The sequence below is a fragment of the Tripterygium wilfordii genome, chromosome 13 (genome assembly GCF_013401445.1).
Source record: "Tripterygium wilfordii isolate XIE 37 chromosome 13, ASM1340144v1, whole genome shotgun sequence".
NCBI lineage: Eukaryota > Viridiplantae > Streptophyta > Magnoliopsida > Celastrales > Celastraceae > Tripterygium > Tripterygium wilfordii.
This window is the reverse complement of record NC_052244.1, coordinates 2763288-2786486: the sequence shown is the minus strand read 5'-3', so window position 1 is coordinate 2786486 and position 23199 is coordinate 2763288. Positions and strand designations below refer to the sequence as shown.

At 36.7% G+C, this 23199-nt stretch overlaps 3 protein-coding genes across 7 annotated transcripts; 2 read left to right on the top strand and 1 right to left on the bottom strand.

Moving 5' to 3' along the window:
* The first annotated feature begins 4873 nt into the window (after nucleotides 1-4873).
* On the top strand, nucleotides 4874-8181 carry LOC120013683 (synaptotagmin-3-like). The gene is made up of 12 exons (XM_038865574.1): nucleotides 4874-5145; nucleotides 5355-5453; nucleotides 5557-5607; nucleotides 5728-5851; nucleotides 6064-6182; nucleotides 6265-6366; nucleotides 6448-6522; nucleotides 6640-6716; nucleotides 6807-7056; nucleotides 7138-7500; nucleotides 7586-7714; nucleotides 7802-8181. The coding sequence occupies exons 1-12, from the start codon at nucleotides 5035-5037 to the stop codon at nucleotides 7928-7930; spliced, it is 1629 nt and encodes a 542-aa protein (XP_038721502.1). The 5' UTR covers nucleotides 4874-5034; the 3' UTR covers nucleotides 7931-8181.
* A 160-nt stretch (nucleotides 8182-8341) lies between these two features.
* LOC120013126 (pentatricopeptide repeat-containing protein At2g37230-like) lies at nucleotides 8342-11118 on the top strand. The gene has a single exon (XM_038864806.1). It carries the CDS (start codon nucleotides 8502-8504, stop codon nucleotides 10785-10787), a length of 2286 nt encoding a protein of 761 aa, XP_038720734.1. The 5' UTR covers nucleotides 8342-8501; the 3' UTR covers nucleotides 10788-11118.
* Nucleotides 11119-11293: 175 nt separating this feature from the next.
* On the bottom strand, nucleotides 11294-22470 carry LOC120013124 (putative white-brown complex homolog protein 30). Of its 5 annotated transcripts, none has more exons than XM_038864802.1 (14): nucleotides 21477-22470; nucleotides 21319-21395; nucleotides 20769-21044; nucleotides 19470-19533; nucleotides 19223-19369; nucleotides 19013-19047; nucleotides 17595-17668; nucleotides 16113-16990; nucleotides 14106-14402; nucleotides 13273-13755; nucleotides 12651-12799; nucleotides 12252-12541; nucleotides 12015-12148; nucleotides 11294-11598 (listed from the first exon to the last, which is right to left on the bottom strand). In XM_038864802.1, the coding sequence occupies exons 1-14, from the start codon at nucleotides 21707-21709 to the stop codon at nucleotides 11442-11444; spliced, it is 3294 nt and encodes a 1097-aa protein (XP_038720730.1). In that variant the 5' UTR covers nucleotides 21710-22470; the 3' UTR covers nucleotides 11294-11441. The 5 variants fall into 5 exon arrangements, 4 of the variants coding, with proteins under 4 accessions (XP_038720730.1, XP_038720731.1, XP_038720732.1 ...); XM_038864803.1 differs by having other exon boundaries at nucleotides 19223-19363; XR_005471362.1 differs by having other exon boundaries at nucleotides 11462-11598; nucleotides 12015-12141.
* Nucleotides 22471-23199: the final 729 nt, after the last annotated feature.

The following is a 23199-nucleotide window of genomic DNA, read 5'->3' as shown; positions in this document are numbered from 1 at the left end:
ATCCAACGCCCTAGATAATTCTCCACCCCTCATCAGAATAGAACTCAAAACCTCAAGGTTCTAGGCGGATTGCTCTACCACTGGGTAACTCATGATTCAACAAAAATATCATTGTGAAATAAATACCAAGAAATGTTCGCAGATCGATGGTGTGGAATGGTAAGAAATGTAACGTAACAGGAAATTACATGGTGGGTTGCATTACTGATCATCAAATGTTGTATCTTTACTATAAAGCTCCGATTGATTACTCCTTATGATAATTGTATTAACATTACATGACAATGTTTTGTTTAATTTTAATTTTTTTATTTTTTAGTGATCACAATACCAATACCAAACATATATTACAAAATTTATAATCACAATTATGATTACGCTTAATATGATTCCTATTACGATTGCACTACATTGAAACAAAACGGGACCTGGTATTAGATTCACTTAACAAATTTGTGTAGTAGTTAAATAAGTAGAGCGATTGTTTGAAGATGAATGGTGTGAATTTGTGCAAAATGTAACTTATAACAAATTATACAGTTTTTTTAATCTAGAAACTGAAAGTAATAATAACTCATATAATATTATTGCTCTTTTTTAAAAAAATACAGTTTTCAAGTGAGTTTCATGATATATTAAGTGGGTAAGAAATGACCTGGCTTATCATGTAAATAATTTTGAAAATGAAAAATGAAAAAACAAATTATAACGAATGAGAACTTGTTTGAGAGAAAATAAGATATATATAGAGAGAGAGGAATTCTCCTATGCGTACTTAATTTACGCACTTAAAATATGCATCAATGTTTTCACTATTGATTTGAAACATATGAGACCCAAAATAATGGGTCCCATTTGTCATTTCATTTATCCACACGCTTAAAAAATTGTGCGTATTTTTAGTGCGTAAGAAAAAAAAGTTATGAATGTTGAGATTTTTTTTTCCAATTATGTTTTGAGGTTCAAAACCAGAAACTCTTGTTGTGTTTTCTTGCAACTCATTAATGACTTGTCTTATATATTTTGTCAAATCCAAAATTAATCCTAATTAGTATGTAAGAACCAATTTCCTAAACTTGTTTTGTGCCTTCTTAATTGAAATTTGATAATAAATTGATACCAACAAATATCCAACTTTGTGCAAACGTAAAATATTTTTTAAAAAAAGGAATTAAGATAAGATAACCCAAGGTGTACATCATAATCACATATACAAATATATTTACTGTTTAGGTTAACAAACAATAAATTTTATATATATATATATATAGATTTCTATATATATACACACACATAGTAGTTATTCTATGCGAATTTCCATAACTTAATAACTTGCGCACCCAATTATTTTTTGAACAAGTGAGTCAAAACCAGCCTAAATAGACCCACGATTTAGGCAACTGCCAATTTAATAGGTACACGGCCTAAGCTCAGCTTCAAAGGCCTATGGCCCAAATCCAGCTCAATGACTCTCATAACCACTCTTATCACGGAGAGGGTGAGTTCATACACTCACTTTGAGAAGCTCAAAGCTTTCTCTCTCACTCCTCAATCTTCATTCTCACTCTAGGTCCACCACATAACTATCCCCAACCAAAATGGAGACGCTGTACTCTAGTGTCTACTATCACGATTGTCACTTTCCCTCTAGTTTTTATAGGTTGTTGGTGGTCATGATGAGATTTCACATTGATTAAGAAATGAAGGAGTGGCTAGTAGATAAGAAGTTCTCACAACCTAACATAGTATGACCAATTTTTCAGGCCTAAGCAAGCACGTTGAGCCTGGAAGAACAAATCCGTGAGGGTTTCGACCCAGAGCGAACAATATCATAATGTTGTTAGGCTTGTGAGTTACGTCAAATCTATCCAAAATCCAACCTAATTTGTCGGAAGATATAAAGACCTTCATCAGCCCATTCTAGCACATCATCTATTGTAGAATTGACCATCTATAAGTGATATATTGAAATTCAATTCGTATTGTAATAACACTCACGATGGACGTACCTAATATCATGTGTGATGCTACTTACTCCCATGGCCTTAATGATTTACTTATTCCCAACTTCCTATTCAACAACAAGAAGAACCAGACGTATTGAGAGAATAAAAAGTAATTATTACATCAATTATTTCAATTTATTTTGTGCTAAACTAATCATCAATCTATATATATATAATGGAGGATCCAAAGGCTTCTCCTTGGTGCCACGTGGATGCCTCTAAAAAAACCTACACAAAAAACAAAAGAAAAAATTAAATATATTAAATAACTTTAAGACCACAAGCACATACAATTAATAATATACAAATAATTTTAAAATGATATTTAATAATACAACAAATAGTCATATCAATTATCACCTATTAATTGCATATAAAAACAAAAAGATAAAAGCTTAAATGAAACATATTCACAATATAAGTATAAAATAACACACAAAAACATATAATATCACAATAAATTCTAAGACGTACTACAAAAACTTCATGGGAAAAATGAACAATTTCAACAAAATTCCTAACGATATGTCCCTACAAATCATGGAATTAGTTGTCAAACAACAACCAATGATGATGGAAAAGATCCAGTTTAGGATGCATTCTTAGGAGATTTCATAGAGGATGATCCCAATAATCCCGTATAAGATAATCCCTTAGTGGATGATCATACAAATGAAGAATTTAATCAAATGTGAGATACATAGTATAACAAATTATATATTATATATGCTTATTGACATAGTATGAAAAATTATGGCTTGCTGACATAAGAAGCAATAATAAATGAGATGTAAAAATTAGGAGATAAAGAAGGTGCGCTATATTTTCTATAGAATTTATAATTTATGAGATGTTTTTTAGTTATTTTACAACTTTGTTCAAAAAACCAACGCAAAAAATAATTGTTAAACTCTGAGCATATTTTTTCTTTATGCATCAAATTTTTCGCTCATTCTTAGAAAATTATTTATTAACATATTGAGAAAAATGTATTGTAGTTATTTGTTCATCTCATAATTATTTTCATTTTCTATAATTCAAGCTCTGTTATTCATTATGGTAATAAAGTATCGAAAAATAATCAAAAATATTTATTTTTTAAATTAATTATGTGTCGCGCGAAGCGCGAGCATGCAACTAGTTAATTATTATTATCAAAGTTGCTTATCCACCAAAACGTGGGGAGCCAATGATAATATTAATAATTAAAATTAAGCAAACTGATTGATCTAGTCACTGCCAATTCAATGCATCCAACTACATTTCCCTTTGATATTATTTGTATTTTATTTAGCTTGAACACGTTCATTGAACATTAACGAGAAAATTAAAAAATAAATCACTTATTATTCCAGAAAATATTTATTTATTTATATTAATAAATAAATAACTACCTATATAGTTACATATATATTGATATATATGATCAGTCACTTGGACAGTTAAAGTGACCGTTATAGGGGACAAATCTCCATAAAGCAAACATGGTCCTAATCACTACACAGCAAAGAATCTAATCTTTCTAGATTTGTCACTAAATTGAGATTTTTGGGGTTCTATCATGTTTAGATTATATTAGGGAAGTTGATTAGTCCCAAGATTTGGGTTCATTGTATCTCAACTATGTAGCCAATTTTAATACATATGAATTGCATTAATCCTCGTACACAAATACCTAATTAGTAGCAAAACATGCTTAATTAGCTTTTTTTATTCTTCTTTCATGCATGGAAAAGAGTTGTGCATACGTTGAATGTGGCTGTTGATTAATCTATTATTCCTATTAAGCCTTTTTAACTCTATTGAGTGTCTCTAAATGGTCTCCAAAGGACCATATCAAGCTTTCTTACATGCACATGCATAAGATGCACAACATTTGAAACAACCAAAATACATGTATAGATTGGCAGAAAATACGTTTGATGACGTTTAAAAAAACTGTCTTTGGTCTTGCTGACGTATCAGGCGATAGGGCTTACATCAGATGTTGTCCTCGACATTGATGATGATGACATGCACATGAGAACACATAAGTTTATCAATTAAGGGACTTGAATCTCTCTGTTGTAGTAAGTGCAGTGAAGGAGTTCAGAATTCGGATCGTTTACCTATAACAGAGGGTTATTTTTATATGAGTTGGATGAGTTTCCATTTTGGTAGGAGTTGATCTCCTCTCACTTATCTTAAATGAATTTATATGAAGGTGTACTACCTTGATTCCTTTTCTAGGGGGAGTAGGTATCCCTTTGGACTCTTGATTTTCGTGTGGTGTTTGGTCACCAAAGGTTATCGAGGAGTGGTATTATGTCAATGGGGCGCATCAGTCCTGTCGAGATGCTCTCTCATCGGTCACCATACCCTATATATATAAACTCTTCAGGTGCCTTCTCCTCAGTTCAACTTTACCTTGGTCTGTTGTCGTCGTCGAGGAGACTCCTCGACTGATGCGTCCGCTCATTTTTACATGTCACGTGGCAAGATATGAGTGGATGTTATTTTGATAATATCATACGTATTTCTTATTTTATTTCAAGATATATATATATATATGCCACGTAAACTTTGAGGTATTTGGCTTATCCGAACATTATCACACATTAATAGTGATAGGTTGCACAAAGACTCAATGTAGGGAATAAATATTGAGATTTCCAGAACAAGTCTTCAGTCATCTTCAATGGCTAACCACAACACGTGTCAAATTAATTGTGCATCTTCCACGCGAAGATTTGATTGCTTGTAAGTTTGGGAATCAAAGTCTAATGGCAAGGGCAAAACCGTAATAACGACGAAGCTGGCTCCGTTTCGACACGTGGACTTAACGAACGAAACTCTGTTTTGTCAGTTTCTTTGCGCGCCCCGTCCGTTCCAGCTTCCGATGTCGTTTTCCTTACCGTTCAATTTTCTGTTATTTGAACATATCGAACAATCAATGCCTATTTAGTTTTTTTTTTTTAATTAATTATCTTTTATATACAAAATCCATGCCTAGCTATCAAATACTCTTGCAGGCTAATCAAAGATCATCATGGGGTTTGTGGGTAGTTTATTAGGAATTATTGGATTTGGGATTGGAATTCCAATCGGCCTTGTTCTGGGTTTCTTCATATTTATCTACTTCGAGCCTACAGATGTTAAGGTAATATATTTCAATCCATCAGAATTTGTATCTTGGCTTTTGTTTGATTTTTGGGATTCCTGTGTAATGAGCTAATCGACTTCATTCCATATGCACCATCTTCTCTGTGTTAAAGTGCTTTCGGATTATGTTTTTGACCTGCGAAGAAGACGATTATATATGATTATGATTCAATGCATATGACCTGGTATGATTGACTATGTTTTCAGGATCCAATAATCAAGCCGTTTAATGTTTTGGATGCAAGTTATCTGCTTGATCTTTTGTCTGAGATACCTCCGTGGGTTAAGCAACCGGATTACGACCAGGTAAGTTTCTTACAAGCTCATTTCTAATTACATTCTAATGTTCTTTCGTTGTACGTTTGGTTTTAGTCGATGTGATTGTTAATCTATTCGTATAATTTTGCAGATTGACTGGCTGAACAAGATTATGTCCGATATGTGGCCTTACCTTGATAAGGTAATACAATGTCTACAAGTGAAGCATTTCTTCATTCATGCACAACTATCATTTTAGTTCAAGTTATACAATCTAATTTATTTATGGTCTAGCTACGGTTTAAGTTTGATGTCATTGCAGGCAATATGTGGTATCATAAGGAGTACTGCAAATCCGATATTCGCTGAGTATATTGGCAAGTATCAGATAAAATCAATAGATTTTAAGAGCCTAAGTCTTGGAATTCTACCTCCTACAGTTAATGGTTAGTACAGCTTGTGTAGATTGACATTCTATCGACTCAATAGTATCGATCAAGAATCTTGTCTCTTCTCTGTTCAATATTCGAGTAGCTAGTCAATTGGTACATAAGCATGAGAAGGAAACTGATGAAGCGTATTATAGAGGGATATATCGATTTAGGATTCAATTCCTTCTGCTTGTTTTATGGTGGCATCTTCTTGATCAAACTGACAGGTATCAAAGTGCATGAAACTAACGAGAAGGAACTAGTATTCGAGACTGCGCTTAGATGGGCTGGAAATCCAAACATAACTCTGGAGTTGAAATTATTCCATAAACCAATCACAGTACAGGTTTGAAGAACTCAAGCTACATCTTAACAGTTTGCTCTGACTTTACAAAAAATTATGATGCAGAGTTTATTCTTTTCCTCAGCTGTTGGATGTACAGATATTTGCTTCACCACGGATAGTTCTGAAACCTCTCGTGCCAACATTTCCTTGTTTTGCCAGTATAGCAGTGTCCTTGATGGAGAAGGTAAGTGGTGATTTAACAACAATTGTTTCCTCGTATTAAGTAACGAATTCTAATAAGTGATAAAGTTTCAAATATATGCAGCCCCATGTAGACTTTGGACTGAAGTTGTTAGGCCTTGATATCATGGCGATACCGGGATTTTATGGATTTGTTCAGGTACTCTCTATTGAGTTGTTTGAGTGGTGGCAAAGCGACTAATCTTATTATAGGCATGCCGTGAATTTTATCTACTTGTGCTACCTGAATTTTCTGATAAATCTTCTGGTTTCGCAGGAAAGGATAAGAAAAAAAGTTGCTAATCTCTATCACTGGCCTCGAACTCTTGAAATACCGATTCTTGATGGTTCGGTGTAAGTTGGACAAAGTCCAATTCTGTTCTCATTCACTCTGTCATGAAAGATTGTGCTTCCTTTCTTACTCTTTTTTTTTTTTCCCTGCAGAGGGGCTATGAAGAAGCCTGTAGGAATATTACATGTGAAGGTTATACGAGCGCACAAACTCTTGAAGATGGACTTTCTTGGAACCTCTGATCCGTATGTTAAACTCTGCTTGAGTGGCGAAAGACTTCCCTCGAAAAAAACTTCTATTAAGATGAAGAACCTAAACCCTGAGTGGAATGAGGATTTCAAACTTACTGTCAAGGATCCTCAGTCACAAGTCCTCCAATTACATGTCTATGATTGGGAAAAGGTTCAATTCTTGTCATATGATGCAAACTCTTACATAATTTGGTGGAAATGAGTTGCGAGCTTTTGTTTTTTCTTTCGTTAGGTTGGGACGCACGATAAGTTGGGAATGCAAGTAGTTCCGCTGAGTTTACTTGAACCGCAAGAAACTAAACAATTTACTCTCGATCTGGTGAAGAACACAAACCCAAGTGATCCTCAAAACAAGAAGAATAGAGGGAAACTTGTGGTTGAAATGAAATTTAATCCTTTCAAAGAAGATAGGGAACTATTCACTGGACCTTTAGAAAGATTTTCAGGGAAGGAAAGCAAGGCATGTGAAGAAACATCGTTGTACGGAGGTGGTTTACTTATGGTCATAGTTCGAGGAGCAGAGGACGTTGAGGGGAAGCGCCATAACAACCCCTACGCTTTGATCATATTTAGAGGAGAAGAGAAGAAAACCAAGGCGAGTATATGTCATAGCGCGATGCCATTTCACTCTTTCGAGCCATACATCCTAATGTACTTATTGCTTGACTGATTTTATGCAGATGATCAAGAAAACCAGAGATCCGTGTTGGAATGAAGAATTTCAATTTGTGCTAGAAGAGTCGCCTCTTGATGAGAAGATTCATATAGAAGTCATGAGCAAGCGGACCGGCTTTGGTTTTAGACAAAAGGTAGCAACATTGTCCATTTTCTATGTTGTATATGATTTGGGTGTATGAGTTTATCATATAGTTACTGTTTTGACTCTATTTTCTCAGGAATCTTTGGGGCATGTGGATATAAATCTTGCGGATGTGGTATACAATGGACGAATGAATGAAAAACGTTATCTAATCAACTCGAAAAATGGGGTTTTACATGTCGATATACGTTGGAAGATGACCTAACAAGTACTAAGAGCAATATCTTTGTGATCAGGTGTTAGGCTTTGCCCAACTTAGCATGTCGTCAAGTGAAAAACTTCAGTGTGCACGGGTTTTTACGATTCGAGTTTAGGCTTATATCAGATGTCGTGATTCTCGGTTACCAAAAAAAAAAGAGTGTAGAGTAAATTTGATGATGGGTTTGTATAGGAATATCCATTTTCATTGTAAAGGAAAGCAGAAACTTTATACGAAAAGGGAAAATGAATTTGATTATTTCTTTTCACAACATTATAAAATGATGTTTATAATACTATGAATTGGGCCGAAGGAAGCGAGCGGTGGTTTGAGGCCCACCTATGAAGAAAACCCTATTATAGGCCCAAAAGGTGGCCCATTTGTTTCCTGAAAAAACTATCGACAGAGGCACGGCCCAGTTGTCTTGAGAGAAAAAGGAAAAAGAAAAAACAGAGTGGAAGATGGAAAACCAAACGCTGCCTTGACGCTTAAACCCTTAAGGCTAAAACCGAGCTCCTTCACTCGGAGCTCTCTTCTTCTACCATTTCAACTCGAGCAGATCCTAAATCGCCTATCAATGGCTCATATCCTTCTGTCTAAATACTTTCAATGGAAACCCAGGGTTTGTTCCAACATTACACGGGTCTCCTCCCAGTTCTCTGTCGATCCCCTCCTTTTCTGTACCTCTACTGAAGATCCTAACCTGAATGCAGAACCAGAGGCGGTCATTTCTACCCCGCAATCCGAACCGGCAAAACCAAATGCCGAAACTGAACCAGTGACGCAAGCCCAAATCCGGAGAACCCCACGAGGTAAGCGTCCTGAGCCAGAAAAACTAGAGGATATTATATATAGAATGATGGCTAATCGGGCCTGGACGACCCGTTTACAGAATTCGATCCGGAATCTTGTGTCGGAATTTGATCACTCACTTGTCTATAATGTATTGCATGGTGCCAAGAAAACTGAGCATGCGCTCCAGTTTTTCAGGTGGGTGGAACGGGCAGGGTTGTTCCAACACAACCGCGAAACACATTTGAAAATGATTGAGATTCTGGGTCGAGTCTCAAAGCTCAATCACGCCCGATGTATACTGTTAGATATGCCCGAAAAGGGTGTTGAATGGGATGAGGATATGTTTGTTATTTTGATTGATAGCTATGGCAAAGCTGGGATTGTGCAAGAGTCTGTTAAGATTTTCCAGAAGATGAAGGAATTGGGTGTGGAGAGAACAGTGAAGTCTTATGATGCTTTATTTAAGGTGATTCTCAGGCGGGGTCGGTATATGATGGCGAAAAGGTACTTCAATAAAATGTTGAGTGAAGGTATAGAACCCACTTGCCATACTTTCAATATTTTGATTTGGGGGTTCTTTTTGTCGTTGAGGTTGGAGACAGCAAACCGGTTCTATGAGGATATGAGAAGTAGAGGAATATCACCTAATGTTGTCACATATAATACAATGATTAATGGGTACTGCCGGTTCAAAAAGATGGAGGAGGCTGAGAAGCTGTTTGTGGAGATGAAGGGAAAAAATATAGCTCCCACTGTTATTAGTTATACCACTATGATAAAAGGGTATGTTGCCACAGAGAAAATTGATGATGGATTGAGGTTATTGGAGGAGATGAGGTCTTTTGGTATTAAGCCCAATGATGTCACATTTTCTACTTTGTTGCCAGGGTTGTGTGATACTGGGAAAATGTCTGAAGCTCAAAGCATTTTGAAGGAGATGGTGGGAAAATACATTGTTCCTAAGGACAATTCAATCTTCATGAGGCTATTATCTTGCCAATGTAAGGCAGGGGACTTGAATGCAGCTATGGATGTGCTCAAGGCTATGATTAGGTTGAGCATTCCAACAGAAGCTGGACATTATGGCATTTTAATAGAGAACTTTTGCAGGGCTAAGGAGTATGATCAAGCAGTTAAGCTGTTGGATAAACTGATTGAGAAGGAAATTATCTTGAGGCCACAAAGTACATTGGAAATAGAGTCCAGTGCTTATAACCCAATGATTGAGTACCTCTGCAGCCATAGACAGACAGCAAAAGCAGAAATATTTTTGCGGCAGTTGATGAAAATGGGTGTTCAAGATGAAGAGGCCTTAAATAATTTGATTCGTGGACATGCCAAGGAAGGTTCTTCTGATTCTGCTTTTGAAATTTTAAAAATCATGCGCAGGAGAGGGGTCCCTCGAGATGCAGAAGCGTACAGATTGCTCATCGAAAGTTACTTGCGTAGAGGTGAGCCAGCTGATGCTAAAACAGCCCTCGATAGTATGACTGAAGATGGCCATATTCCATCTCCATCACTTTTCAGGGCAGTCATGGAGAGTTTGCTTGATGATGGGAGAGTTCAAACTGCTAGTCGGGTCATGAAGACTATGCTGGAGAAGGGGGTTAAAGAGAACCTAGATTTGGTTGCCAAAATCTTGGAAGTTCTTCTTACGAGGGGTCATGTTGAGGAAGCCCTAGGAAGAATTGAAATATTGATGCAAATGAGTCATACTCCTAACTTTGATAGTATTCTATCTGTTCTCTGTGAGAAAGGAAAGACAATTGCGGCTCTTAAGTTGTTAGATTTTGCATTGGAGAGGAACTGTAGCATAGATTTTGCAAGCTACGATAAGGTGTTGGATGCTCTCTTAGCAGCGGGAAAGACACTAAATGCATATTCAATCTTGTGTAAAATTATGGAGAAAGGAGGGGCTACCGATTGGAGTAGCTGTGATGATTTGATTAAAACCCTTAATCAAGAGGGAAACACGAAGCAGGCTGATATTCTTTCTAGAATGATCAGGGGAGAGGGGGAAACCCGTAAGAGCAAGAGAGGGAAGAAAGAAGCTTCTGTTGCAAGCTGATGTGCTTTCCCTTCATATGTAGTTTAAAATCAGATTTTATTCTTTGATTTCATTTTGAGAATCACTACTGGAGTTTCATTCAAAGCACAGTAAGTTCTGAGAGATGGAATGTAGTCCGTCCTGTCCTTCGAATCCTGGGGGTAATTCCTTTAAGATCTTGTTTCCTTTCCATATGAATTTTGATGAGTCAAAGAGTTAAATAATTGCAATAGAATAGATGGGAAGAACAGAAGATCATCTTGATGATGTTTTTGAATTGGAAACAGCATTTTGTTTGTTAAGCCATTTTGGCCAGTATTGGTCTAGCTTTTGTACCACAAGATCTTTCTACCATTGAGCTTGGAACAGTTAAGAGTTGCGTCAATCTGAACTGATAAACAGTATTTCACTTTCCATTGTTTTCTTGTAAAACTTTCCATGGATTGCACCCAAAAGCAATCTTCTTAATAAGTGCTGGTTTATTAACATCATGACAGCAGTTTGAAGAATTATTTTTTCAATAGTCATGACTCAAGAAGCCCCATTGTCAAAACAGGCTTCTTATTATTACTTTGAATAGCTGAATGATAACAGTCTTACAATGTTACAAAGGTATCAAAACTGAATATTTATAATCTGTACATCAGAAAGGGAGCAAGAACAGAATTCTCAAATTCACTTCTTTTGGGAGCTCACCAAGCACATGAAAGCTACTATACGACTGATTATGCCCATAATAATAAGAAATAATACACTAGGAAACCAATCATCAAGATCATATCCGTTTGACATCAATGAGCCACAGCGGGTTATCAGCCATACTCCGGAGTACCTGAGAAATGAAACTGAAAACAGTTTATACAACATTTCTGGGTTGTCTTAACAAAGCTAGTAGGAAAGTCCCAACAATTTCAGTAGCTATAACGCGTTGGATGCATAAATAATATCAGTTCAAATTTGCTGTGCATTAATTAAACAGAAGGAGATGCATGGTCATGGACACTGGAATCTGTTCCTACCAGTTCCATCAAGAGTCTATCAATGCTTCTCAAAATATATTCACGCATATGATCTTTAAGTCAGATAATTTCATGAAATGAAAAGTGATATGATCCCAATAACTTCTGTGCAAAATGGCTCAATAGCAGTCCCTTTGTTTTATGCAAGAAGAAGCGACATATACACATAAGGTATTCAAATAAACGCATATCCTATGTATATGAGTGTGTATGAACATAAATGACAAACCTTTCAGCATTTGCAATCATGAAAGCTTCCAAAGCCCACTTTGGGTAGCAGAAGTTTCCAAAATACTTCATAATTTTACTCTCTTTGTCCTGGTTTGCAACGAGAGTCAAAACAACAGGAAGAAGCACTGACCACTGCATGAAGAACGAAAGAAGGAAGAGTTAGATCAACTAAAGAAGCCGAGAAAAATATATATTGATTGCAATGCGTTGTTAAATAAAGTTGTCTAATACGTACAAGTTGGGCGGGACTAGGTGCAAAGTAGATGGCGAATACATATGCTATGCCAGTCACGCAGTATACCAGGCAAACCAAAACAAGATAATTGTCTTGGAAGGAAGATCTAGGATTGTTGAAGAAATAGAACATGGATAAATACACCAGTGGCTTGATGACTGTATTGAAATGGTCAACTGTATCTTTGGACAGGAAATAAGCCAGACTGCTGATCCCAGCAGCACTCTCTCTCCAGTAGTGTAATTTGTCCAAGGAAAATGTTCTTAAAGCAGTGATCTTGCACAGTAACGCTGTAAATCAGCGATTGAGATTATGTAACATAATGAGCAAGATAGAAGAACCAGAATTGAAGAGTGCCGAAACATCTCTTAGCTTCCAGAGTAGTTAGTTTCAACTTACAAACTGCAATCACGGTGAAAGTATAGCCAAGCGAACCAAATGACTCATCGTTCACTTTGGCAAGAGTCCCTAAGCAAGCGCCAGCAAGCAACAAAATAAGATAATCAACTGCTTGCATTCTGACTTCTCTTAGTCGCTGCTTACCAACCCTGAAAAGGAAATACTCTGATAGTAAAACATTGAAAAACAAACCCTGAAGTTCTGGAATAGTAGATCTAAAAAAGAACATCCAATTCTTCCGTTCAAAATTCAAAGCGACATTTTAAGTCCAGCCGCTTATGTATAGTTTAATTGAAGAATAAGATGTCATGCTAAGATTAGTGTATCACTATCTTAACCTGTCTATAAAGCTGGTGATCAATAACCAGTGCCCCTTTATCAAAAAGGGTTGTCCAAAATGATCAATAGAATTGACCAACTGCTTGTGTCAGGAAATGATTGCAAAAGAAAAAAGATCAAACTTCGGTATTTTAATTCATGATTTTTCCAGAGAAAACTAGCTCAGCAGTTAGGCTTCCCCAAAAGTCCAAAAAACTTAGGAAATGGAAGTTCTTTGCCTCCAATGATGTTTCAAGTAAACAGAGTTCTTTCATTCATATAGCAGTGATAAAGGCCTTTATACCTTCCAATGAAATATCTGTATTGATGGCCTAATCCAGGAGTTCTTCGGTCAGAAAAGTCCTTAGACTTTAAGAAGTTGTGCTTTATATAATCTCCCTTCACCTCAACACTACTCTTTACATCCTCCCACAAATCTCCAGCAAAAGATTGTTCTGTACCTCCAATACTAGAATCTCTTCCAAGATTTCCGCCGGTGCTTGTTGAGGATGTAGCAAGGGCATCCGCATCTTTCAGCATATCAGGGGGGATTGGGTAACTATTGTGTATCATCCATCTGAGAGGAAGCTGTTCACGGGTTATGTTTGCTGGTTTTTCTATGCCCTCCAGAATGTCAATGAAGTGATCTGGAGGAGTAACACGCTCAGGCACACTGATGCCCAGGCCATTAAAGTATTCTTCAACTTTCTTTACAGATCCATGATACACGGTAAAACCTCCTTTGGCTAGAAGTATCAAGTCGTCAAACATCTTGAACAGGGCAAAGCTGGATCGGAAGCACAAACGCTATATTAGACAAGATAAGGCATGCATTTAAATAGCAAAACCGGCAGCTGCATACCAGCTTACAGGCAGAGTTGGATTGATTGTGCTGTTTCTAAACAATATTGACTTCATTATCTATTTAGCCTTTGTAATGAGGAGATATGATGATAGTTAAAACTGTAAACAGGAAATCGCCAGCTACATAAAATTAATTTTATCATGATTAACTTGTTCCCTTGTTTGCACTTAAACTAATTACTCGGCTGGGTCTATTTTACTGAGAATATCAAACCTTTTAAAGAAATATCAAATATTTAAATTTTGTTACGACGAGAAAGAAAGAAAGATTACCTAGGCTGGTGGAGAACCATGCACACATTTACCCCTTCAAGAGCTTCACGTCGAAGTGCTTTAAGAAGTAACTGTGAAGATGCACTGTCTAAACCAGTTGTCGGCTCATCTAAAATCAACAGGGAAGGTTCGATGACCATTTCTAGCCCAACATTTACACGTTTCCTCTGACCTCCAGAAATTCCTCGCTTCTCCACAGTTCCGACCAAAGAATCCCTGATTGCCTGTAGCCCCAAAGATTCAATAACTCTTTCAACAACCAGAACTTTGTCTGCCTTAGGCAAGTCAGCGGATAGTCTGGTGGAATCCAACAATATAAAACGCAAAGGAAAAGGCAAAAACAAATGTCAGAAATAAAGAAAATTTGAAAAAGAAGCACATTTAAAATGGATGAACAGACGAAATGAGAATTGATTTTAAGCAATCATTTAGAATGTGTTTGGATTGAGGGATTTGGAGGGAAGGGAAGAGAAGGGAAATGTAGTTTCCTTCCAATTTCCTTGTTTGGATAGTTTATTAAAAATTAAGGAGAGGGATTTGAGGGGATTTGGGAGGAAGATTTCATTAAATTTTTGTCAAAATTCTTCCTCCCAAAAATGGAGTCATTTGGAGGGAAGGGATAACTAATTAAGTTATTTATAAGTTAAATACCTATTTTACCCTTGTTTATAATACTTAAACATGAAAAGTAAGGATAAATTAGTAAACTAAACAATTTTTCATTCCTTTCTTCTTTTATCTATCCAAATATGAGAGATGGAAATGTATTATCCCTTCCATTCTCTTCCCTTCTCTTCCTTCCCTTTCCCTTCCCTTACCTTCCCTCCCCTCCAAATCCCTCAATCCAAACACACTCTTAAAGAAGTTCTCACAAGTCAGATTTTTAGTAAGAAAGAAAATACCAGTATTTATGCCTACTTCCACAACAGGTTGACGCCACTGAAAAGAGAAAGGTTGGGATATGTTTTAGAATGATGAATTCCCCACCTGGTTTTTAATCTGTCAAAGGTGTGGATGTATTTGGAAGGACAGAGAGTGCCCGTTTATGGATATATTGTACTAAGGCCAGCAATTAGATTTATAGGGACAAATCTACACATACCATGAAAGTGCAGATGACCACTCCCAAGAACCACTTGTTGAAGTGTAGGGTGATCTGTACTTGAGCTCCATTCATGTTCTTATAGGCTATAGCTATTTGTGACCTCCGAGATAACCATCAAGAAGATCTAAACATCAATGTCTTTAGGCATAATTTCCAGAATTGCACTGATTTTATTGACATATCCCATCTCACATTTACTTTAGGTACAAGAGACGAAGGCTCCAATGTTGAAACTTGTTAGCATAGTTTGAAGCTCGCAATATTCTACTTGTTTCCCATCATTCACATACAACCGGATTATGATAATTGGAATATTTATGACTACTAGGTCTGTTGACATCTTTACTAGGAGAAGGAGGCAACAACCTGGGCTTTCAAATACACCAAGTTATCCCAGGAGGAGGAGGAGGAGGAATGCAATCACTAAGGTATAGGAAGGTAGTTATGAGTAGTAGGGAAGATAGGAAAAAGGAAAAGCCTACTAACATGTTGCGCACGTGTGCCATGTCAGAGTTGCCTAGCCCACACATGAGGGGAGGGTTCGAATATATATATATATAGGGTGAAAAGCCCCAACCCAACAAGTTAACTTATTGGGTTGAATGGCAAAGTAACTAATCTTAACACTTTCCCTCGGGAAGACTTAAGTGAAGTCAATTCCTCAAAGAACAATTCCTTGAAGACAAACCAAGTGATTCCAGTTGAAAGCACTATAAGTATATAACCAAGTGTCCCGTCCATAATCAGGAAAGATACAAAATGACATGAAGTGAGATAATCTATGAATCGGTAACCAATATTTCTCATATACAAGAAAGACATGCGACATGAAATGTTCCAGACAATGAAATTAGTAAGAATGGAAGCAAATGTCAGGGAAAACAATTTTACATCTAACTCACCTGCACCTTGCGTTGAATCGGAGATTCTCCTCCACAGTCAAGTTTCCATGTACAATATCATCTTGTGGTACAAAACCAATTATCTTTTTATATGAGAGGATGGATTCAGATTTCCCATTTACGAGAATTAGTCCCTGCATAGTGCATCCTGTTGCTTTTCCTGCCAAAGCAGAAAGAAACGTTGTTTTGCCAGCTCCCGATGGACCCATAACAGCAGAAACTCGACCAGGCATGATTTTTCCAGTGACGCACCTCAGGAGATGCTTCTTTTTTCCTTTCAAGGTTAGGGTTAGATCCTTAAAAGCAACCTCAATCACAGGCCTGGTCTTAATATCAACATCCGTAGCCATAGAAATCACTCCCGAAAAGGTCAAATTTTTGTTGTCCTGAGCTTTCTCCTTCTCAAGTTGACCATATGCATACTTAAAGATTTGGCTGTGAGTATGTAATTGTTTACCTTTTGGCATTTGTTGTCTTTTGATGTTTTTATCTCCAATCTCCAAATTAAAGCCATCATGACTGTTGGGATCATCCTCAAGGGAATGAATCATCTTTGTGAGGCTGCTTGGTTCTTTTTTATTTGTTTTTGCAGCAGCAGAGGATGGCTCAGATGTGCTTGAAGAACCTGAAGGCATGGGTGGTAACATAGATTGCCTCGTGGATTTTTTGCAAGAAAACGTCCGGGAAAATTGTTGTTGCAACCCAACTGCACCTTTCTTGGCAACATTTTTTGCTGATTTCCACCGTTCCCGCACTTGTGTGGTTTCTCGTGCTTGTCTTGCTGCAGCTTCCCTGCGCTTAGCTTGTCTCCTTTCCCGGGTGGAGAGGACTTGGTCAGAACAGTTATAAATGATGATCAACAGAGTACTCAATGACGCCTACAAAAGCGAGCCATGTTGAATTCAGTTGGCTGGAGCGAAAAATGAAGAATATTCTGCCAGATGTAAAAAATTCGTATCCTTTGTACAAGCAAACAAATGAAATGATGAATAAGAGCTTGGGTATTCCATTAGAGAAGCCATACAATTCATTTTTTCTAGGGAAATAAATATATTTGGTCACAGACTTCAGAGAAATTATTAGATAAGTTAAGTCTTAATACCTAATATTTGGGTCATCTGTATGGATTCTTAATCAAAGCTAATTGAATCCACCATTTGAATTCCATTTTGGCACTATTCTAGTTACTCTCCGATAATTCTTGCCACACATCCTTCCTTATTACTTCCACCTGTGTCTTTTTCAGCTTTCCTCTGTTCATTAATACCGAATAAACCGAAACCAAAGACCCTCATAAGTCTTCTGGAGAGACCCTTCAAAAACACACAAAAGTTTTGACGAACTTTCTAAAAGAGTATCATATAAGTTGAAAAAACACGATTGAGAGAAATTCCCCCATCTTGCAAAATTTTCAGGAAACAACTACAAAACAATAGCCAATTTTTTTTTTTTTTATCTACGTCTAAATAGGCAAGCACTTACAATGAGGATGACCCCATACGCACGGATATTCTGGTTTGCAGTATTAGGGTCACAGGTAGCCAGCTGGAAGCACACTGCAAAATGGTCAAAATTCGTATTATAATCTATTTGTTGACAACAGCCTGCAAGTAATAAGCTACTTTTCTGGACTCGAATCAATTAGAAAACTGAGATACGGATAAATACTCAGATCACATGCACTTTACTAGCGGACGATGTGCTGCTCCTAAATTTTATTCAAATAGAACCTATGTCTCATCTATCATGAGGGTGAACCTTTATGTAGTGATTAAGTTGCTTCACTACAATGTAGCAGTTACATGGTTCAAACCAGGCAAACGCTCTCTCCACATGATGGAAAGGAAAACTCACTTGTTGTTTAGTTGCAGAAGTTCCTCTGTTGTTAGACTATGCGTATAGACCTATACACTATTTCAGACTGGATTAAACGCTAATGGAATGGGCCTGCTGCTAGATCAGAAATTCCATAATACTTTGGTCCACACAAAACTATTTGCTGATAAAGTTGATTTAGTAAAGCAGATTCCATCAAGAAATGGAATCTCAGTTAGCAATACATGGCAGGTTACTGCAATCACTGGCATAAAACTGTGTGGTTTCCAAAAGCCATGGCAAAACACAGCTTCTCTGCACAGCTAGCAGAAAGATAGGCCCGGTACCAGGGGAAGGCAGGCTAAACAAGATTATACAGGAGGCACACATTTTTTCATGCACTGATGCTGAGGAACAAGGAAACACTTATACTCCTAGTTTAGCTAATCTGAAATGAAACGGCAGAATTCATCCTGCTTCTATTGCATAAGAGCCATTTTGCATTGTTTCTTGAATAATATTTTCTTTCCAAGAGACTTTAAAGAAAAAGAAACAATAGGGCTACATGGATCGGCGCTGAATATCGGAGCTTTCTCCTGCAATAAATTGTAACTGAGATGAACTGTTGGGTGCTGAACGCAAAAGTGCTCCGCTGGGAAATATTGTAATGGGTGAAGTTGAAAGCTTCAACATGGGAGATTTACATTGGGGAATAAGCTTTATAGTATTTGGAATGTAAGTCTTATTGTTGTTTGATCAATTTGTCTGTTGACTATAGCTTTGCTGATGTTCGCAAAGGGAACATGGCATTTTTTTACTGTCTTTGTAGGTGAAGTTTAACGAAGGAAATTTGAGCTTTGTTCAGTTGTCTTTAGTTATGCAGCCATTAACTTATTATCACTGGGCTCATTTTATCTCTTTCATCAGGAAATAAGATACTCTTGCCAACAGCCGATAGATTTAAACTGAGGATCATTCCCCCCTTTCTTCGAAATCCTTCCTTCCAAGATTTTCTAATAAGTCATTAAAATTGGCTAGTGTGTCAGATTAACATCCATAAACATATAAAATAGGTAAGAACTTACATTTTTGAGAAGTAGAACCCATCCTGCAGTAATGCCTGGAATGTCATAAAAATTTATGATTAGCAAACACATTGCTAAGTGTCAAATAGTTACAAGAGTAGATGAATTGAGTTTCCTATTTGACTTGGACTTCAAGTTCTTGAATATATTGCAAAATATTGCGTTGTAAGAAATGAGAAGTTCTGTGACTTTTGGGATAGAAATCAATACCCACTACTACATGGAACCTTGTTTGTGGTAGTTGGGCAGTAAGATCCTGGAGAACAAAAGATGTCACCACTACTATCAGCATCAGCCCAGATATCTGCACTGCCACAAGTATGATTTGGTTGTCCTGAAGGAATTTGGTAACTGTATCTGCACGCATTTTCTACCATTAAGTCATATTGTGGAGTATATGCAACAATAAACTTGGTACATAAATAAAAAGGAAATTAAAACTAATGCATGAACTTACGGGTCACACATTCCAGTTGTTTGATTAAGTTTTGCCAGGGGACAATAAGCACCTAATGGGCAAGCTTTATTTGCAACAATAATAAAAATAAAAAAATTCATTAGATGTCTTATCACTTCATAAACAGAATCTATTACATCATCTTCCAGAAAATGAAAGATTCCAATGATAATCCATATTCTCAGAAGTGTATTCAGATAGAACTGTGAGTACGGATATAAAACTGGAGGACGACGAAATAGTATCATGACCTCAAGGTGTTCACCATCTCTATACAAAAGCAAATATACACACGTGTTTTCTGCCACACTAATACACATGCATTTATGAAAGTGTAAGTATAGTTCAACAAAATTAGGATCAGCATGTAAATTGGAACACTGCAACAGTACTTGTAGGCTTCCAATTGTGAAACATAAAAGAAAGGGCTAACCAATGGTTTAATTAACAATAAAATCTCTGAACATTACCTAATCTAATTAATCAGCTGCAAGAAAATGTTGAAAGTAAAATGAAAGAAGCAATCATTGCATTCATGTAACAACTCACTCATAAAATTCACATGTGGCTTCAAAAACACGAGAAAGCAAATTCAAGGAGGACAGAAAAAAGGGAAATAAATGTGAAGTCTCCTAATGGACCCCTTGGGAATGAAATCCTCTCTCTATGAAGTATTCAACCAAGATGGAAGTTCCTCATCTTTAATTTGATTTTTTTCTTGAAGCCTTTCTTATCAACATCATGGACATGGATAAACACAGGTAGTGAAGCAAAGACTGAGTCAATCTACCCATGTGCCTTTCCTGCAGCCCTCGCCCTTGTCATCACTGCACCGTCAACTAAAATACATTGATCTTGCGCTTAGGTTTCAGTTCTTGATCTTCATGCAATCAAAAAAAGTAGTTTTTCGTGTCATAGGCAATCAGTGTCAGAAATAGGGACATTAGTTAATCTTATATATAAATCTGTTTTCAAATTTTGAATATATATTATCATTCTACTTATTTAAGGTAGTTCAATATAAAATTCAAGTCACTCAACATATATAATAAAATATCGTATTGTCCTATTCACATTTTGTGCTACAAGTAAGAGTTTGTACTAGTAAAATTGTTAGAGAAATGGAGCTTGATTTGCAACAGAATCAATAAGTAACCAATATATGCAACAAAGTAATTCAAGTAAAAACAAAGAGAAAACAGTTCAGTCAGATCAAGTCAGAGAAAGGGGACCAGAAACTGCTTAAGATGATATTAAAGAAGTAAAATGAAATGCCAACAATAAGAATTGTTTACATACGTATCATGCAAGTGAGCCCCTGAGGGCAGAAGAAGCCTTCACAGCAAGGTTGACAGTCACGAGTCCGGAGAGGAATGTCCCGTGAATTCTTGAGTTCAATATTCTGAATTTCGTTAGCACTACATCCCCATCCAGGTTCACATCCAGAAACCCACGAAGTCAAATTGCAGTTCCTATTCGGTTTCATGTAATTGGTTTCTTTAGTCTCTTTGTCAAATAAGCTATTGAAATAGAATTTGATTTCAGCTGCTGTACATAGTCGTTGTGTGACATCTCCTGTTAATTAAACACACATCATCAGAAGATGTTACGTACATTATCAACATACAGAGAAATTCACCAGAATATGAATCTGAAAAAGTTGTGAATAATCAATCCTATATATCTAGTGGCCAAAAAACTAAATATGCTCTATTGTTTTTGACTTTTCTCTTTTAGGATAAACAAAATATGAATCAAACAGTTCGTGAGGGCAAGACCTCTCTGGTTTCCATGGATATCGCTTTTAAGTAAAATAAATTTTAACTATGGATTGGCTAAAAGCTCGTACCTTTTGCTTTTTTGATACAGTTGGTCAAAAATTCCAAATTTCCAGAAAAATTGAACGCCCCATTCCAATCAGCATTTCTGGACAACAGGCTCCAGTTAGACCCAAAAAACAAAAGATGAAACATAAATCCCTTGGTACAGAAACTTGAAAATGCTCACACATTCTTTACGCAAAAGCCCAAGTTATGAACGATATCATCGGTTAATGTTGTTGTGAGATTTGAAAGCCGGCTGTAGATGAGCTTTGTGACTGCAGGCAGCAAAGCCGCGTTACCTGTTTGACTGTAATCATCCCCATCCATGCACCATGCATATGGCAAAAGACTTGTTAGAATTACTGATAGTAGGAGAACATGTAGTTCCCAACAAACTTTAATGCTCTCCCTAGTCATTTCGAAAACCTGAGGCTCTTCCAATGACAAACTCAAGGAACACCATCCAGGAAACCTAAAATAACTATCCTTAGCATCTCTCTCATTCGACGGGCCTCTGAATTATCGCAGTGCCAACAGTGATTAACATGGCATCATTTCCAATTGCACATGTAAATAGGATCACAATGCATTCTTAGAAACAATGATCCTTTCCATACTTCAATAACATAGAACTGAGTGAATGATGACGTCTGAATGAATATGCAAGAAAACCTTTCGATAACAAAAGAGGAGGTCAAAGGAGGCAGACAGTGGCGAGTGTAGGAGGAGAGATTGAAGAGAGAGAAGAAATTGGGTCAATGCAAAAACTAGCGAATTTGGTGGCTCTGAAAGGAGGTCCTTTGCTAAGAAATGGAGGAGAGCAATGTGAGGCTACATTGAAGGAGGAAAGACAAATAACTTCATCACTGTGTTGTGCATGCCATGTCACATAACAGCATGTCCAATGTGGGTGTTTTCCCTCGTATATGGATGGTTCAGGAATTTTATCGAACGGCTTGTGAGCAACTAAACAAATCACAGAACAAAAATTGCGCCACTGACATGGCTTCACCCTCCGCTTGAACAATTCGTCCGTCAAATTTGGTCGTGCCTAGACAACGGGATTATGCCATCTTAATCATGATGGGAGAGCTCGTTTAATTCTGGATTCCCAAGTTTGAGTAAAATCTAACCCTAAAAAAACCCACTATTGCTCTAATTTCTTTGACCATCCCCGAATCCGGGGGGTGGCAGGGGTCTGCTGTAGTAAAAACTACAGCAGATCCCGCTGTAGGTAATTTGGGTCGTAAAAAATTTTTATTTTATTTTGAAAAAATTATAGATGTGTAGTTTATGATCTAACGAATCCAACGATATATTTTTTGTTCAAAACAAAAATCATATGCTATATGAAAAATGCTTAACAATTTTAGACCGTCGGATATAAACACAAAACATTCGGTGTCTGGATCAAGATGAATTTGATTTTTGTTTCGAACAAAAAATATATCGTTGGATTCGTTAGATCATAAACTACACATCTATAATTTTTTCAAAATAAAATAAAATTTTTTTTCATCACAAATTGTTACTACAACGGGGCCTGCTGTAATTTTTTTACAGCAGAGCCCCGACACCCGAATCCGGGATAGAGTTTTTTGAACTCTTCTAACTTTTTGCACGTACTTTTTCGCAAAGTAATACTGTACTAGAGTCCTCCAAAATCTTATATTGAACATCCAAAGACAGCGGGTCCAGACATATTGACAAAAATGCTTATTTATGACCGAAATTCGACTGATCAATAATTTTTTTACAAGAAATTAATCGAAATTTGACTAGAGTGATTTATTTATTTAAATTTTAAATATTGAATGACCTAATTTAAAACATTTTTTCTATTAATAATTCAATTATAAATACTCTATTTTTTTTTAATTATAGGAGAAGAGGATGAGAAGATTCGA

Coding starts and splice junctions, on each gene's coding strand:
- LOC120013126 (XM_038864806.1), top strand. CDS start 8,502: ATGGCTCATATCCTTCTGTCTAAATACTTTCAATGGAAACCCAGGGTT.
- LOC120013683 (XM_038865574.1), top strand. CDS start 5,035: ATGGGGTTTGTGGGTAGTTTATTAGGAATTATTGGATTTGGGATTGGA. Junction 5,454..5,556: donor AGCAACCGGATTACGACCAG/GTAAGTTTCTTA, acceptor ATAATTTTGCAG/ATTGACTGGCTGAACAAGAT. Junction 5,852..6,063: donor TCTACCTCCTACAGTTAATG/GTTAGTACAGCT, acceptor TCAAACTGACAG/GTATCAAAGTGCATGAAACT.
- LOC120013124 (XM_038864802.1), bottom strand. CDS start 21,709: ATGACTAGGGAGAGCATTAAAGTTTGTTGGGAACTACATGTTCTCCTA. Junction 16,991..17,594: donor CGTATGGGGTCATCCTCATT/GTAAGTGCTTGC, acceptor TCGCTTTTGTAG/GCGTCATTGAGTACTCTGTT. Junction 12,149..12,251: donor CACCTAGTCCCGCCCAACTT/GTACGTATTAGA, acceptor TTCTTCATGCAG/TGGTCAGTGCTTCTTCCTGT.